The 18229-nt window shown below is 34.1% G+C and overlaps 3 protein-coding genes across 4 annotated transcripts; all 3 read right to left on the bottom strand.

Annotated features, from left to right (window-relative positions):
- Window positions 1-2012: 2012 nt before the first annotated feature.
- Window positions 2013-6838, bottom strand: LOC130645550 (uncharacterized). 2 transcript variants are annotated; one of them, XM_057451569.1, is made up of 7 exons: window positions 6665-6838; window positions 6164-6384; window positions 5524-5870; window positions 4650-4826; window positions 3694-3889; window positions 3213-3364; window positions 2013-3143 (listed from the first exon to the last, which is right to left on the bottom strand). In XM_057451569.1, exons 2-7 carry the CDS (start codon window positions 6354-6356, stop codon window positions 2166-2168), a joined length of 2043 nt encoding a protein of 680 aa, XP_057307552.1. In that variant the 5' UTR covers window positions 6357-6384; window positions 6665-6838; the 3' UTR covers window positions 2013-2165. The 2 variants fall into 2 exon arrangements, with proteins under 2 accessions (XP_057307552.1, XP_057307553.1); XM_057451570.1 differs by having other exon boundaries at window positions 6699-6838.
- Window positions 6839-8673: 1835 nt separating this feature from the next.
- Window positions 8674-10794, bottom strand: LOC130645543 (uncharacterized). The gene is made up of 2 exons (XM_057451561.1): window positions 10259-10794; window positions 8674-9531 (listed from the first exon to the last, which is right to left on the bottom strand). The coding sequence occupies exons 1-2, from the start codon at window positions 10710-10712 to the stop codon at window positions 8675-8677; spliced, it is 1311 nt and encodes a 436-aa protein (XP_057307544.1). The 5' UTR covers window positions 10713-10794; the 3' UTR covers window position 8674.
- Window positions 10795-11194: 400 nt separating this feature from the next.
- LOC130645542 (centrosomal protein of 57 kDa-like) lies at window positions 11195-17934 on the bottom strand. Its single transcript, XM_057451560.1, has 8 exons — window positions 17031-17934; window positions 16204-16380; window positions 15401-15702; window positions 15130-15207; window positions 13718-13810; window positions 13195-13302; window positions 12577-12785; window positions 11195-11937 (listed from the first exon to the last, which is right to left on the bottom strand). Exons 1-8 carry the CDS (start codon window positions 17446-17448, stop codon window positions 11583-11585), a joined length of 1740 nt encoding a protein of 579 aa, XP_057307543.1. The 5' UTR covers window positions 17449-17934; the 3' UTR covers window positions 11195-11582.
- Window positions 17935-18229: the final 295 nt, after the last annotated feature.

Raw genomic sequence — 18229 nt, 5'->3', positions numbered from 1 at the left:
TTATAAATAAAGGTTATCCAGGGTCAATTGTAAAACACTCCAATTATGTATAAAAAGTTTAATAAGGGAGGAGTTGACATCTGATAAATTTACGTAGTAGTTTTTAAATCCTTTCCTTCCCCACCATCGCAAATCTTCGCGGCTAACTGAAGTTTTGGCTTCAACATAAATTATAATAACGAAATCAAAGGGAAAGAATTTTTACTATGTAATTTTAACACTTTCTCTTAGCGGCCGTTTATTTGTGTTTTATTCGGGATGTTAATGCGTCATAAGAGGAGCCTCACTTTCCAACTATTTGTGGAATAGACAAATATGTTTACGTCCAGGATATAGCAAAAATTACGCTGAGTCGCAAACGAATTTTCTACGGCCGGAATATTGACTGTGTTGTTTTTGCTAATATTATCATTAATGGGATACTTTACGATACATTGAGCATCCTCGTCACTAGGGTTTGTTGTCTATGCCAGAGCCGCTAGCGCTTACTTGACGAATTATTTTGCCGCCCGCCTCGATGTCAAAAAGGCAAAAAACCCTGGGGACAAGGTTGTACTTTAAGAGGTTGGTCTCATTTAAAGAAACAATCCCCGAACTATTTAATTAAGAGGGTGTAGATATAGTCGCGATTGGTTTGTGCTTATTGGTCGACTTGAATTCGAGGTTTTCTCACAGAGGTAAGAAACGTGTGTGTGTTTGTGAATTCAGGATTTGCAACGAGTGACAATTGCTTGCGTAAGGCTTCTTTGTTTGAGGTTTGAAAGAAACTAAAATGATGAATTTAACATTTTTTTTAGCAGATGGTAGATTTATGCTGAATCAGCAGAACAGTTTTTTTGTTTACAATTCAAGGTTTAATGTAGATATGTCAAAAAATAAAAGTACTTATCTAAAATCTTGACTTATCTTTGTGGTAAGCGTTGCTTAAAACGAGAGCTGTTGGTCACTACAGCAACGCGCTGGTCCTGTTTATGTTCTTTTTTCTGATGTCAAACAACGGATTTTTTCCGCCAGCCAGTTTTAAAAAGAGCTGCTCGACAAAGAGAAATGTGTTGAAAAAAGTACGTCTCATAGTGCGAAATTGGTAGAATAAATACTAAATTCCTTAATCCAGAACCAATCTAAACGAAATTGTTTTTGAGAGAGAAGTCCCCTTTTATCTCTCTTCATAACCAATATATTGGCTACTACGAATAATTAATGTATTTGTCTCGTTGTTCTCATTATCTGCGACTAATGAAGGCAACTTGATCGAGTCCTGAAACTATTTTTATATGCAAACTTTCATATACAAAATCAAAAAATGCTCTACATCTATTGTATAGCTAGCTACATACATTTTTTGTTTAGTTCGTACTTTTTCAGAATTATTAACAAAATAACTTTTTTGGAAATTTTCATTATGCATTTTGTAGTGTTTTTAACTTACATGTGACTTGTGTGGCTAAATTTTGCAAGTGTGATGTGTCTACTAACTATATATTGACAAACAAAATTTTAAACTTGTTCAATTAGAAATAAAAAGAACCGTGATTCTGCATTTATCGCCTTTTCTGCCCTTATGGTCATTTTCTTGCATTTATCTCAACTTTGACAACGATTGTAGATAGTTACATGTCTTTTCTCACTTAACTAAATTGCCAAAAATCATGTTTTCTACCAAGCTTTAAACCTTTCTTTCCATTAAATATGTCGACAAAAAAATTTACTGCTCCATTTACCGTTCTTTTGCTCAATTTGTTTTAACATTTGTCATAGTCAGGAATCTGCTCGTGTTTCAATGTTTTTGTAACAAAATTCGTCATCGTTATAGCAGCAAATTGTTCCATACATTATGACGTGTAAAAGAATTATCTATGTCGGATGTAAACCAATCGCATTACAGAACTCGCCAGCCTGTACCAAGAGTTTTTTCGCCGACGATCTCGATGTCGAAAAGGCAAGAACCCCTGGGGACGAGGTTCCCCTTTAAATTGTGTGACTTTAGACGAGCATTAAAAAACACGTACGCAAATGGTTTAAGTATTCATGTTTCTAAAATGGTTTCACATGGTCATATTAAAATGATATATACACTCTTAAGTGAATAACTACGTTAAATGTAAATAAATCCGGACGGTACAAGATTTTACACGTCGTTTTGAAAGAAGTCAATGTTTATCAAATCAGCACGCATTAAAAGTATTTGTCAGATCAGAAATGCGATGGTTAGGATACATCTCAAGGATATCCTTCAAAAGACCTCCATATTTTTTTTCGTTGCATATTAACTTTCTCATGGTACGTGTGACCACAGGAGTTGTGCACGAATTGTATGTGGATGTTACGTCTTCTCGAGAATATTGTGAATACTTCGTGAGAACAGCGTTTAAATGTTTTCCATCTCTGTTCTTGTATGCACAGATAAGACGTTTAATATTCTCGTTTAAAACAGGAGGAGGACAGCTGTTGTATGTTGTAGTGACCTGTCCTTGGTTGTACTTGCTATAATGCTTCTTTGTATCTTCCAATGATAGGAAGGATTTAAATGTGCAAATCAGATTTGAAACCTTTGGTGTAACAGTTGCTGGTGGACAGATCCTTTTAAAATACTCCACTTGTGTTACTGTTAGCCCTGTTTTGCCTCCATTTTGAACATCAGTAAAGCCCTGCACATAGTAGGTACATGCTAGCCTGAACAGGTCTCGGTTGTTCAGTATGCAATCCTTTTGATAACCCTCTTTCTGCATCCGCGTCTCCACGTATGTCTTTGTAGCTCTGTAAGTAGTGTAGCTCTGCCCAGTGGCTGTTGTACATTCATACTTATTTGTTTCGAAATTTTTGATCGCATTTTTCCAGATCAACTCCATGGAGGCCTCGCCTACTAAACATTTTTTATAAGCGTATGAGACTGTTTTGATTTTGTTATCGTAACATTGCCACGTGTAGCTCACATTAGTTAAAGCATTGTAAAGAAGTTTTTGCAGTTTTATGGTATTGATTTTGCTTGCAGCTTTTATCTGGTCCTGAAAATTTTGAATCTCTCTTCCCGCCTTTTTTAAATATGGCGGCGTTTTGTCACTAGATGTGACCATTTGATGGATTTGTTTGACGTAACCCAAAAATGCGTCGGATGCGATTTGGCCTTTGACGTGGTTATAGCTCTAAATGAAAGAACAAATAGAGGTAGCAAAAATAGCAACAACAACAACAACGAAAAGCAAACACCTTACTTTTGTGAGATTTGATCGAAATGCTACCAAATTGTCTTCGCTTTTCTTAAATTTGGCTTTTTGAGGGAATATTGCATTGTAGGAATTCACGGCGTTATCTCGAACTTTCTTACAAGCCTTTACTTTCATAATGGCGGAATAAATCTCAAAACCTATAGAAGGTTTAAAGTTAAAAGAAAGTTAAATACAATTGTACAATGAAACTATACTGATAAATTCTTTTAAAAGTTCCTATTTTATCTTGCATCATGACTGCACGTTAAAGCAGCCAAACAAAAATTTGCTTTTTTGCTCTTTGATAGGGTCAAATGAAATGATTAAATGATAGCCGGGACAAAGCTCATCCCGGATAATTGGAATAAAATTGGCAACCAGAATCCTGTAATTAGACCTTAGATTTACACGAAATTTTCCATTGTAGCTAACCCGCTAAGTGTACGTATATCGTTGATTGCTTATAAAAAGAGTGTAACATTCGTACCTATCGATAGAACTGACATTGCACCAGTAGCGAAGGACATAAACTTGCTAAACTTGGTTGCTGTCGTTAACGCTCTTGTTTGTGCTGTTGCAGTCGATTTGATGAAGGTGTTTACATTTTTAACACCTAATACTTTTGCAACTTTGACGTTCTTAAGAGCTGCTACATTACCAGTCGATTTTAGTGCTTCTGCTGCCTAAATATTTTCACAAAGTAGAAAAAGAGTTCTCTCTCATTAGTAAATACAAAAGCAATTAAAAATGTTATTATTTTCCATTTTATGAATATTTTACATATCTGCTGTTAAAAAACCTATAGTTTCAGTCATATGTTTCTTAAAATTGTATTTTCATAAAACTCGAATATCACTTTAAAGACAGAAACTTACGCGGCACCAAAACCAACGCGCAATTTGTGAAACAACTTTCCCTGTTTATTTCTTTAAGAAATATTCGCGGAAATAAACATTCGCGAAATGTAAAATTTTATATATTTTGCCAAATAAAGTTTTGCATTTTTAGCAATGAAAATTGAAACTTGATCCGAGTCTACCAGACATTTTATTTGACACGGAGCTGTTTAAGCAGATCAAGGTCCTTAAACTGATACGTAAAGTTCTCTTTCCAAATTAATATACCTTTCCCTCAGGTATGGTAATTTGGTAAGAGAACGTTACATAAAAGTGCATAAAAGTGTTCCTTAGTGACAAATAGTCTGAAAACGCAGCGCGATCTGATCGGGGGTAGGTATTTGAAAAACATTTAAAGATTTCAATGGATAAAACGAAAAGGGTAAATACGCATTATATAATTTAATTCCACAATTCATTTCATCGCGAAATCTTTCAAATAAAATTCTCTTCTGTAGAGTGCGATAATTTTGTATCACTGGATTATTTTTTGTTTAATTATAGACCATGCGTGGATCTTTTAAAAAAACACCTGAGAATATATTACCTTGTATGTTTTGTACCACGTGAAACCTTTCGATATAGCGGCAGACCCCAGGAGACCAACAATAGGAGCGATAGTCAGCAAAGTACCCTCCACGCTATCAAAAACACTTTGAAACTCCGTACTGACAGCAAGGATGTCCATATTTTTAGCAGTTTCGTTGTGCTTTCTTATTTCTCTCTATATAAACATGACAGGATGAAATTAAGGAATTATAAAATTTTTCACTTCTCTACAACGAAAGTTCTTTAGGGATAACAACCATCTCATCTGAGAGGAAGTTAGTTAAGGATAACAAGAAACCGTATTGGTAAGGGTGCTAGTAGGAGCAGAAAAATCGCGCTATAGACATTTATTGTTATTATCGACCCAAATAGCTCTTTCAGAAGAGCTCTAGAGTCGAGAATGATTTTTTTCATTCCCGGAGATTTGTGTTGCGTTTTAAGTCTCCTACGCCGTGTGAGTGGATTTAACCCAAAGAAGAAATACGCCGAAAATTTTATTCTACTTTTACGCAGCGTTTTTCACAAGTAAGGTCAAAAAGATAGTTGTTAAAAAAAGTTATAGCTTCGTCCTAACAACAAATGTTTTCCTTTTTTATCTTCTGCCTGCCTCTTTTAAAATATATGTCATTACCAAGTGGAGAAAAGTTTCTGAATAAAAATGTTTAAAATTAATATGCAATGCAAAAATGGCATTTTGCCTTCTTATTGAATTTAATATTATTTGAGGTGATAACAGCTCAGGGGTAAAGAGACCCTAGGGACAAGAATGAGTCATCTGAGGTTGACCTAGCCATAACTTGTTTATAATGTCATGCTGCTAACAACAACAAATAAGGCTGAGACTAATAAGGTAAAAAAGTTTCCACACATACCCTGAGTTTGGCGGATTTGTTGTTATATTTTACAATGATTGACGTGTCCAGCGTTTCCACGATTTCATTGGTTAATACCATAATTCTTTTTACGTTCTGCCAAATCTCTGCATTGTAATTATTCGTACTTTTAAGGTAAGCAAGTATGTTTTTAGAGATTGTATAGTGGTCGTTCATCTCGCTTGCCCGTCTTTTCAGTTCCTCCTTTAACGCAACGAATTTTCGTTCGTACTTACAAGCGTCGGGGTACAAGCCGCAACACTTCTTTACTTTTAAGTATATATCAAAGCCAATATTAGCCAGCGTTGCGAAAACTGAGATCGCAAATAAAACAGCTAAAACGAGACCTAAAGTAAAAGGTGAGATACCATTGCTATTTTTTGATAGGAAGCTTTGTTGAAAGCCAATCTCGCACGTCGTTTCTCAGTTTCCGGGTATTCATAAAAATGGCCTTTTCGTCATTTTCAATGTTCTATTTTCAGGAAAACAGTTTATTACGATTCATTAAGACTTATTTTGACTATAACTAACAGAGTCAACAATCCTTGAAGACGGGCTAAATGATAAAAGTTTCGTAAATGCTAGCTTCTTGGAACAGCATCTTGGCTAGCCAACGTAAAAACATTAAACTAAACCTTACGTTTTTCTCTGGGCGAATCTCTTTTTTTTACCGGACACGTATAATCTCCGTCTCTTCTACAAATTCCATAATCTCTGTTGCTATGACGATCATAATAAGCATGGTGATAGTGATATTGTTTCGCGGATGTTATGATTGTTTGTGTGATTATGAGAAGTATGAGAAAGAAACCAGTCTTCTGTAATCCATACATAGCGGTTGCTTCAAAAGTAGGTAATTAACTAAAAAATATTCGCATCGGAAAATTAACGCAACATAAAAGCAAAGTAAAAAAGGTCAGGGCCGTGGTCACGATATTCTGCTTTTTTTTGAAAACCACGGCGAAGATGCTGACGACAACAACCACAACCACAACAACAAAAACAAACAACAACAACAACAAATTCAAGTTTTATACTACCGTTAACAAAGGAAGTTTTTTGTAAATTTTGCTTTTGTCATGAGTCTCTTTCGAAATTTTAAGTTTCCGAACACAACATTCATGCACATATTTTTTCATACCTTGTTTAAAAATTGTCTATGAAGAGTACCCTACCACATAAACAAATTACAATTCTTCACGATTGGTCAGGATTTACCAGTGTGAACCCACCATTCTTTAAAACACGATACAACGCAGCTTGTAAAAAACTTCCTCTTTCAAACAATATACCCAGCAATTAAGATCACCATGGCAACTAAGAAATTTATTTGATCGCAACAATGAATGGGAATAGTTTTTAACAAATTTTTTATTATCTTAATTGTAATAGGACAAAATTATGTTTGAAAACAGGAACATGTTTTATATTACTATAGGTACACTGCATCAGTAAATATAATACTGTTTTTAATACAAAACCTGTGAGAGTTCTCATGTAATGGTAGCTACCATTCTTTCGCTTTTACATAGCAATAATTCAAATGATCAATAAAAATTAATTCCCTTTAACAACCTCGTCTCAGGGTTATTTGCCTTTTTGACATCGAGGCGGACGGCGAAATTACTTGTTTAGCCGTCAAGTAAGTGCTGGCGGCCCTTAGGCAACAAACACTGGGTACAAGGATGTTCCCTTTAAGTATGCAAATTTACTCTTAAAAGTGCAAGGTGACTTAGGCCTTACATCTGTTTAATTGAGCAATTTTGTCGAAAATATTGTACGAAAGGTTTAATACTGATATTTGCAGTAAGTTTTGCGATCGGATGGTGTATGTAAATATTCCTGCAACTTTTAATTAACTTTGTACTGAATTATAAGAGCTGTATTTCACACCGCGTGCATAGATTACTACCCCGTTTCCAGGTCATTTTGCCTTCAGGCTGTAAATTTATCGCTGCATCTAAACGCGTCTTTTCCAGGCTGTTTATTCATCCACTTTTAGTGATTAAAAGAAGAATTTGTGATTAAAAATTGAGAGAGAAAATGTCTGGTAGTAGATTTGTGAAATTTCATCCCTCCATAAAGGAAAGAAGTGAAATATCGTGAATTGTCTGAGACTCAATGTTTATGAAAGTATTTAACTGGTCTTGAAAGAATCTGCCTCATTGTTTACTTTTAATTGAAGACCATTCCTGATTCAATTGTCAAATTTTGTCGACATGTACCTTTAAACGCAACACTTACTCCAGAATTATTTCGCTAATTTTGACCAAATTCGCGAAAGTTTGTCGCAAAATTGGTCAAAAAATTTAAAAACACGTAAAAATATTATACTTTAAGTCGCGAATGTTAATGTTTGTTCAACTTTAATCATCAGTTTAAATTTTATGTCTTAATGACCAAAAAAAAATACGTTTTTAGTTTCAACTTTAAATCTTTCCAACAAAATCGATTCACGGAATAACGTTATTTTGTGAAATTTATTAAAAATAATATCTGAATATGTGTGAATCACTTTGTACTCACAGTTTTAGTGGAGTCACAAATTGCTTTAAAAGTTCTATTCCTTTGCTCTCCTGCGGCGAACAGTTAACCAGACGAGAGTTTGCAGACAATAGAAACTGCAGCGACTTTATTTCAATCTGTTAAAGTTGCAAAAATTAAAAACCTTCAAATTCACAATAGACCTTTCCCGAATTTCCTAATTATGCCAAACTAAATTAAAGAGGTCGATACTAAAAATGATTCTTATTCCTAAGTTCCCTAGCAAAGGGCAGAACAAATTACCTAATTTCGTAAATACTTTTGTTCGACTGAAAGTTACGGTCAAACCCTTTATGTCATATGGCCGACCTTTCTAAGAATAGCCTCGTTTTCAAAATAATTATTCTCTTTAAATCTAATTTGTCATGATATTTTAATATTCTATCTGAATATCCTTATTCAAAGAGCACAGAACAATTATAAAATTTTGGATGACGTCATAATTATTATAATTTATGAAATTCGGGAAAGGTGTATTCGCTCGATTACTTCAGAAAAGAAATCTGCGAATCTATATTTGCAAATTACAAGTATCAATGAAGTAATCAAGAAGAAAGAAAACAAAAAAACAGCAGAAACGGGGGTACTACAGAAAAAATAGCACGATTTAAAGGTCTAAATTTTTTCCTTTCATGACTCTATCAAGTTTAGTATGATTTTTATTCTTACGTGGTGAAAGTGTTCCATATGTACAGTCATGCTTGATGTGGTTTTCGTATTCAGCAGTTGGCGAGTACGCGCGAAAAACCTTTTTAAAATTTTCCTGTAATCTTTCTGAAGGTATTTCATCGATTTTTAACGTTTGCCAATAGTTAACAGCTTTCTCCTCATTCTCGATGTTCAATTTATCATAATACGAGTTCCGCGCGATATTTATACGAACTCGAATTTTGTCCATATCAAAAATTGTGAATCTTCTATTTTGGTTAAACTTAACTACAGGGAGACCAACTTTCGTTATAGGCAATCGATGGCGCGGGGTCCAGCCAACTTTACTTTCAGATCGGGACCCAGATCTTTTGGTTGAACTTCTTCGGGATGAAGTGAGTGACGTTGGAGAGCAACTAGTAGAACGACATTGAAAAGGTGTCGGCGAAGGCGTAACATGTTCAGATCGATCAGCCTTCTTTTTTTTCTTCAAACGAATTGTTTTCTTTTTGAATCCCTGTCCATCATTATACGACAAAGCAAAATTTAACGGTTGAGCATATGGAGAGTTTTTACCTTTGCTTGCAAGGGACAGATTCTTCCAAGTTTGTTGCAACTCCTTGTCGCTCAAGCCATCCACTCTTGCACCTGCAGCATAGTGTCCAACAACATGCGGAGTGTAACGGCCTTTACTTGCGTAATATCTTTCGATTTCTTTTAGCGAGTGTTTCATAGCAAATTTTGTGATTACCGAAAAGAAGACGCTTTGTCGTCTTTTGCCCGCCCTTGTACAAGCGGTGTCTTCGACTTGCGCTTCTGAAAAATACAACATGTAACTGTAAATTTTGAGTAATTTATAAGTGTCCTGATGTACTTTCTTACTTATCAAACATATTTAACTATTTCGTTTCTCACCTTTACATAGCAAAGACAAACAATAAAAAAGATGCTGCATTCTTTACGGAGTAAGAGATTGTGGAATTGAATTTCGCTATATAACCCTGCAACATAATTGCTTTAGGTAAAATCTACACCTCTTCACTGCACAAAGGAGGATTGGACGGAGAGTTCGCTGGCGAAATGTATTTGACCATACGATTAATTGGATTTTGCTTCAAAAAATTCGTTACGCCCGAAAGTTATTTCTACTTTTTTTAGAGGCAAAATATTTCGCTGTAAACTTTTAACCAATCAGAACCCTATTGTAAGTGTTTATTTTGAAAAACCCCACCTAGAAAAATCACTGTTTTGTTTTTAATGGTAAAGGATGTTTGCAATCAGTTTTTTAAATTTGCCAATTTTTTTTTTTTTTTTTTTGTGAAAATCAGATTATTAATAACGCTGGATATTTTCAGGTTAAATTTTTACCTAAAACTGTTATACAGAAATGAATATTTGTTAATTTCCTTTACATATATGATTGTTTAATATTTAAAAAACACACAAAAAAATATATAAATTTAGAGAGATTGATCAAAATAGCCGGAAACAGTGATCCAATTTCTGTCAAGTTAATATTTTTAAAGGTATGGAAGAAACGCACCTTTTATTTGTATACTCATACTCGTCATCATGTAGAGAAACTCTTCAAAATCAATCTCTCCATTGCCATCACGATCAAGCTCTTCCAAAATCTCCTTTACTTCATCAAGATTAAGATTTGACTCCAGATCTTTCATACTGTTATACAACTCCTCCGCGTCGATACTTCCTCCACCATCTTTATCAACTAGATCAAATACTTGTCGAAATGCAGCAATTTGTGTTGCTGTTAATTCTTGATAAGGGTCAAACTGATGAATGCCTGAGATGAAAGTTGAATATCGACTTCTTCGACCTCCCTTGTAGTGAGGATTCGTTTTACACACTGGTTCGCTGATTGTCACTTTTCTATCTGTTTTTTCTCCGCTGAATTTGAAATTAGACGGTTCAAAATAATCATCGGAATCAGAGGATATTGTAACATTGCTCAACTTTTCATTCAACTCTACATTCATGATTTAATTAGCGTCACCGCAGGCTGCAGCCGACAGGGCTAGCTACATTTTTACGTCAAAAAGTCAGTTTAGATTGTCAAAGAGCGTTAGATGAAGACGTTACATTGGCAAACTTTTGAGACTTCCGATTGTTTTGGACGATGACGAAAAGAAGACTTTTTTAAAAATGAACTCTGATAATGAAAAGCAGCAAAAAACTTACAAGGCAAAAAGTAAATAAAAAAGGTTTTTTTTCGATAGCATACGAGGACCTGCGTTTAGTCAAAAGGTCCTAACTACTGTTATCTTATTTTTATCAAGTAAAAGATGTAAAAATGCTTGAAATTTTTGTGTTTTAACACTTAAAAATATGTAATAGCCTGCTATCGACGATTTTGTCAAACCTTAGAGAAAAGAAAAACGTCCAGTTCAAACTCCCGACTTAGCTGATAGTGTACAACCAAGGTCGATGTCATTTTATCATGCATGCGTTAAATTCACGATGTGTTATGTTAGATATATTTCATAAAAAAAACTTCAAAAATGGCAGGTGTATTTTTGTACCAAAACGACTTTGTAAAACAATAAAACCTCAATTTCACAAAATTCATGACCTCTGCGAAGCTGACTTCATTAGGTAATAAAATTATTTCCGCGCAGTATTAATTATCAACAATATAATCAATCTTCGTGTAATTTCTTAAAAAATTAAAAGTCCAATGGAAATTAAATTTATTACGCACGCGTTAAATTGGTTTGGGACTTGAAACACCTCCAGGTGGAATCATGTGATAAATTACTGCCACAATCATAATGTAAACGGTAAAATGTAAATTCATTCTGGCAAACATAATATTAAAAAGTGAATTAAACTATTATTTGAAACTCATTTTATTCCCAATTCAAATCATCTTTTCGCAAAGTAGTCTGCAGTTTCCGCACTTTTTTCAACATGTCTAAATTGACGTTTTTTTTACTAACTGTCTGTTCTCCACCTTTTGTTTGATTAGTTGTTCCAACACCTCCTGCATCTGGAGAACGATAGAGAGCGTACTGATCTTTTGATGTAGTCTTCTTTTTACTTTTTGATAACTCCTTCAATTTTTTTAAATGATCTCTAATTACATGTATCTGTTTTCCTTTCGTTTCCATTTTCTGCACGATTCGCTCTACTTCACGTTCCAAATCGTTAGATATATCTGTCTCCTCTGTCTGCTGAATCTGTGACGTCAGTTCTCTGTGTTCACTAAATGCACAATAGCAAAACAAAGTTACGGTTGCCGTTTTTTAAATAAACTGTTAAAGTAAAAAGTTCGGGTCTTCTACAACCAACAGACATTATTTCTATTATAACTCCTAAAGTACTGCTTCAACAGCGCTAAAATTTGGTGACTTCTAATATTTTATTATTTGGATCTTATTTTAGGAGTTGCCATAGAAACCGTTTTGTTTAACGTAATAAGTATTTTGAGCATTGCTTTTCCTCAACTTCTGTATTGACAGAAAACGTAACAAGATAAGAGGGTAATAACATTGAAATGGTGAAATGGCGAAAACACGTGTTCTCAAAAAAACAATGTCGTCGCAAAATTTTTATCCTTGTAAATCTTTTTTTTGTTATATTATATTGCTGCTAAGCTTAATCAACGTAGCTTAACCCAATAAAGAGTTATTTGAGATTGTTAAACCCTCCTAGGTTAATTCCACCCTCTAACCCAAAAATATTTGATACTAAAAAATCTCAGTTAAAATAGGTTTAAACGGTTTCTAATATTCAGGGTTCGAGCTACAGGAGATGTTATTCACATGTAAGTCTGATGAAGGATTGACAACATTGATTTCCCAAAAAGCGGAGTCTGTTAAATCGATGTAAAAAAAGACTTACAATCCCAGTTGGGCGAATTCATCTTGTAGCGTGACTAATAACTCGTTAATGTCTTCATCGGATGGTGTTACTTTAGTGTTCTTGACGTGCTTTCGGTGTTGGGTAGGAAGAGGTAAGTCGAGAGCATTGTTACAAAGTTTATTGTGAGACTTCATTATGGAGAGTACATTTTGGATATTAGCTCCAAGCGAATGAGATCTTTTTGTAGACTAAAATGTGAAGGGAAAATGGTTTTTCTATATAGGAAACATACAATTGGAAAGAGATTTTTCTTTTGATACATTTTGTGAACTCATTTTGCTGTTTCTTTAAATAAAGATTGAAATTGATGAAAAGAATCATTCAAAAAATGATAATTGTACAAAGAAAATTCAGAAACTTTTGTCTACCCTATAGCAATTTTGGATTTCAGTAAACTTGATTTGAGGATTTAAGGAAAGTCGCTTCTTATTTGAAAAAAATTCCAGTACTGATGATTTTTATTTCTTCGCTAAATCTCACAACAGTTTATATTAGGTCTTGTTTCTCATTTTTTTATCCAATACTCTACCCGCTAAAATTATATTCTCTTTCCACACGTTTAAAGCAAAATCGAATAATCAAAAAAGAAAAGTGTACCTGTCCAACAACAAAAGGAATGTTAGCTAAATCAAGATGATAATGTGGTGTGTTTCTCACAGCGGGCTGTTTAGTTTGTGGAAGTGTACAGCTCGATGAGCGGACAACCTAAACATTATGAGTTTAAAGTACGTTTTATTGAGTAACTCTCATTTCAAATGCATACTCCTGTTAAATATTTATTCTAAAAAATAAAAAAAATAAAAGAATACGGTGTGACGCAGTGACGACGCGGGTGTTCAAATAAAATCACTGTTATAATTTTTAACCCTAATTAAAAATTTCAGTAAAGAAAAATAAGTTACAAATTTGACGTGATGCATGTAAAACAATAGGGAGAAAAAAGATACAACAATTTACATCTATCGCATATGATAATTAGGTAAAAGGCCTCAAGTGAATAAGAAAATATTGAACACCAGAATTAGGAATTGTCAAAATTTATAAAAAGTGAAGGGTTATGTGAAGTCGGTTAAATTTCAACATTATATTTTTTGTTACAAATAAACCGCAGATTACCAACCTTTTTCCTTTTTTTCGTTCTCGGGAGCGGTTCTGTTCGAGCAGTATTTCCAACGAATTGTAGAGCCTTACTTATCGCTACAGCACTCTGCAACTGGAATAAAAAAAAATACAATAAAAAAACGAGCCTCCTTGCGTGAACATATTCAAGCTCGAGTGGACTAAAAATAAAACATATTCTAAGAAAGTCTTTGAGAGCAGATCTGAAATTCATCCTACGCTAACTAGCCGAGAAACCCAGCGTCGAAACGCCGGGGTAAGCCACAAGTGAAGGTGTGACCCGGCATTGAACATTCTGTGAAGCGCTTAATAAGAGTCGTAAACTGTGCCACACGATGAGATAGAGCGCTTTAGTACAGGTATACAGTATGTCCTAAATTAAGTGAACCGCATACACCATTGTAGTGTTGCGACTGTAACATATTTTTCAAAAAATAACTTCCCTGCAACAAAAACAAACCGTTGTTACACCGTCATAGCAAAAACAATCGGTCAATATTATTTTATTTTGCAATTGTCAGACAATTTAATTGTCTGTGAAAGTTAAACAATTAATCGTGACACCGAGCTAAGCGCTTAGTACAGGTAAACCGTGTCGCACATGCGTTTAGGCTTAATACCCATTTCAAAAAAACTGAATATATTGCAGCTTTGGTTTACAAAACACAGGAAACACTCTGTTGAAACGCCGGGTTAAGCCACAAGTAACTGTGTTACCCGGCGTTAAACACCCGAATTAGTGATTAATAACCGTCAACTGTGCAACACATTCAGGCAAGTATGTAGTAAATCAAGTGAAGCGCACACAATTTATAGTGTTTCTGGTGTAATAAATTTTGCAAAAAATAACTTTCAACATTTTAAGCTGAAATAAAAACACAGATTAAAATCTGTTGTTTTCCCGTCACAGCAAAAACAATTATATATTCGATATAATTTTTTAAAAACACACGAAACAGCCCGTTGTTTACACTGGTCTGAGCATTTTGTACAGATACATTGTGTCGCACAGGAGTATAGGCGTAACACCATTTTTCAAAAAACTTTATCGCAACTTTGGTTTTAAAAGAAATCAGTGAACCGCCTGGCGTTAACCCAGGGGTTAGTTAAAAAAATTACTCAGGTTCTAGCGTGATTCCGAAATTATTCCGAAATTAAGCAGCGTCCAACCGAAAAGAGGAGGTCCGTAAAAATCGGGCCTCGCGCGCAGGCATTTTGAACAGACCGAATACGGCTATTATTAAAGAGATATTTTAAAATCAAAATAGTTCTGACTGATCACTTAAACCAGAACATTCAAACTATCCCTGACATGTCAAAAAAAATTGGTAAAATTTGGTAAAATTATATTTTTTAAAACGGCATATTCGAACGTAATGTATGAGAAAAACGCCCTAATAATGCACGCGTTACCTCTGCAGCCTTGTCTTGTAAAAGTTTTCGGTGATGGCGCTCTTCTCTGATTTTCTCCTCCAATTCTTTGATTTTGCTCTAAAATGAGGAGATAACAAGTGAACTAGCAAGGTCATAGTGTAAAATATCAATTTCGTCCATAACGCACGAACTTTTTGAATAACATAACTTTGCAATTTTTAGAATATAGGATTCTCTTTTAAAAGAAAATATAGCTATATTATTGTAAAAAGGCGACAGGCAAAAAAAATAAATAAATAAATAACCAAACCTCTGTAACGTTTTGTGATGCTGTCAACTTTAAGTGCTCCCTTTCCAGATCATTAAGTTTTGTCATGGCATGAGACTCAATAGGTCTAGGGACAGACTTGTACGTCTGCGCAGGAGAGTTGGAAACTTCACCGCTGGTGGCTACGCTGTATCCTGGAGACGAAGTGGTGACAGGAGATAAAGACGAACTTGTTATTCTGGGCACAATGGGACGTTGATTGTACATCATATCACGCATAACGTCTAATTGTTTTTCCAACAGATGACATTTACTTTGCGCATGATTAAGTTGTTCTTCAAGTTCTACAAACAAAATAGACGATAATCTCAAAAGCCATATTTACAGGAATACAATGAACAACAAATAAATAAAAGCATATTCTTCCATCGGACCGATTAAACGTCGTGAACAACAGAATTAAAATGAGATTTCATTGGTAGTTAAGGTAAAAGAATTAAATACCAATTTTTCTCACAAGCGGAGTGAAAATATTATTAGGTGCATTTTTGTTTCACATGAAGCTTTCTAAGTGTTATTTAACTAACCAAATATAGCTACCAAGGATAATAAAAAAATGAAAAAGAGCACACAAAAAAACAACAACAATATAAAAAATTTCAAACGAACAGAAAAAAAAATCCCTCTGCAAGGTACAAGACAACACCTTGTTTGAAGCAGGTGTAAGCCAATGTTTCTGTGATTTGCAGACTTTTGGCCTAATTGAACACCTGAAACATGTTAACATATTAATACATAATTAATGTTTTATAATCTCTTTGATCATAGATCTCCTATAAACAAACCTTTTGTGTGTGAATCATCCAGAGAACTAGCGTGATCAGCCACATGTTGTCGTTCCAGCAGTGTTTTGTAATCTTTCGTTTCTGTTGCTAATGATTTCAAATTATTCTCTGCTTTGGTTCTGTCAGATTCCAAACGATGTATTTTAGATTGAAGTCCTTTCAAAGCTTCCATCACAGCTGTTAAAAGAAGGATAAATCAAACATTTATCATCATTGTAACGAAATACAGAGTTTACACTGTTTCTCTTAGTTCGGTTTTTATTTGGGAAAGGTATTGGAGAGTAGTCAGCGAATAAAAAAAACAACAATCTTTTGACCGATTTTCATATTTACTCTTAAGTCTTTCGAGGCTGCAAACTATATTGCTTTCAAACACTGCAAAAGTATAACATTATTCTGCGTGTCTGTGTTGATATTTACATACTTCTAAGGGACAGAAAATAAAAAAGTGTGTTGTGGAAAAAATACTTGTGCTATTCGTTGAATTAATTCTTATTATTTCTAGCATTCCATAGTTATACTTGTAATAAAGATTAGTTTTATCCATGTTCCCAAAAAATTTTCTGCGAAAAATTCCTGCATAGATTCAATTACCTTTTTTCATAAATTTGATAATTTGAGAGGGTGCAATGGATTTTTCTCATGACGATTGTAACTTATAACTTTTTAATTTAAGTTAACTATATATATAAGTAATTTTTTTTGATGACAGAACCCAAATTCTTTTCCATAACTTTGGTTACACAAAATAAATAATTACTTATGGGTAAAGATAAACAGATTAATTTTATTATTAAATTGTTTGAAAATGTCTTAAAATACTTTACCTCTTGATTTACTGTCATGCATCACACTATTTTTCTCTGCTCTTGCTTTTAGAAATTCATAACTACCATGTTGACTAATACTTGCATATGAACTCTGTCCCGATTCCAGAGATGTATATGGAGATTCTACAGATCTCTCCCTCTGGTAGTCAACAGAGACCTTGTTAGAGTTGTGATATGGGCTGTTTAGCATGCTGCTAAATTTTCTCATGCTATCTTTAGTTTCCATTCTAAAAAAATGATACAACTGAAGGTTTTTTTGCAGGATAAATGCACATATTCTATTTCGTAATGTGTTCAGTTCGCTGCTGGGTGGTTTATTTTCCATATAAAAACTGGTTATGGATCCAATGAAATGTTTTATGCCACTTAAAAGCTGTAAATGATATAAAAATGATGCACAGTTATACTCTCGCATTTCTAATGTTGCAAAAAGAGGAGTTGTTTTCAATTTTTACTATATTCTGTATCAACAAGTCTTTAGTTTAAATTTGGATGGTGTGGAAAACTATGCAAATGTAAAACCCTGACTGGTTAAGAGAAATCAATATTTCATCCTTGGTTATAATTCAAGTACCAAAGCTATCATCGTAGAGGAGTAGTGAGAAAATTTCAAACAGGTGTCGTATTGGTCATATGCTATGTGACTTGCCCAAGCTTATACAAAAGAAATGCATACAATCCAGAAAGAAGCATTTTGGCACTTCAGAAAGAAAGAAACACAGCCATAAAACTATTGTAAATAGCTTGAGCATTGAGAAATATATTAGCTAACATGAAAACATATAATAATAACGCCTACGCATAGTGCTAAAGAATCCTTTAGACTTTAACTGTCAAAAGTTTCTTCTGATTAAATTTTCTTCTTTAAGGTAAATCATCGAGACCTCTTAAGTTCTTTAGGATTAAAAACTTAATTTTCCATAAGTCAGTCCCGGAACAACCACATGTTTACCCTTTAGGTAAGAGGCCTGAAAATAAGGTTGCTAGAATGTCATTTTAAACAATTTCAATGATACAGTTATATTACAAATACAAGAAAAGAAGAAAAAACAAACCTATAAACAAAAAAAATATTTTTGAGGGTACCCTTATCCCAAGGGTCTCTTGGTCCCTGGGCCGTTGTTACAAAGTGGCTGAAGTATTCAAAAAAAGGCTAAAAGTCCTGGAAACGAGGTTGTTTTGAAGGGAAACGCATA

The sequence above is a fragment of the Hydractinia symbiolongicarpus genome, chromosome 5 (genome assembly GCF_029227915.1).
Source record: "Hydractinia symbiolongicarpus strain clone_291-10 chromosome 5, HSymV2.1, whole genome shotgun sequence".
NCBI classification, from domain to species: domain Eukaryota; kingdom Metazoa; phylum Cnidaria; class Hydrozoa; order Anthoathecata; family Hydractiniidae; genus Hydractinia; species Hydractinia symbiolongicarpus.
The sequence above is the reverse complement of the archived record's forward strand: the minus strand, read 5'-3'. Positions and strand labels throughout refer to the sequence as shown.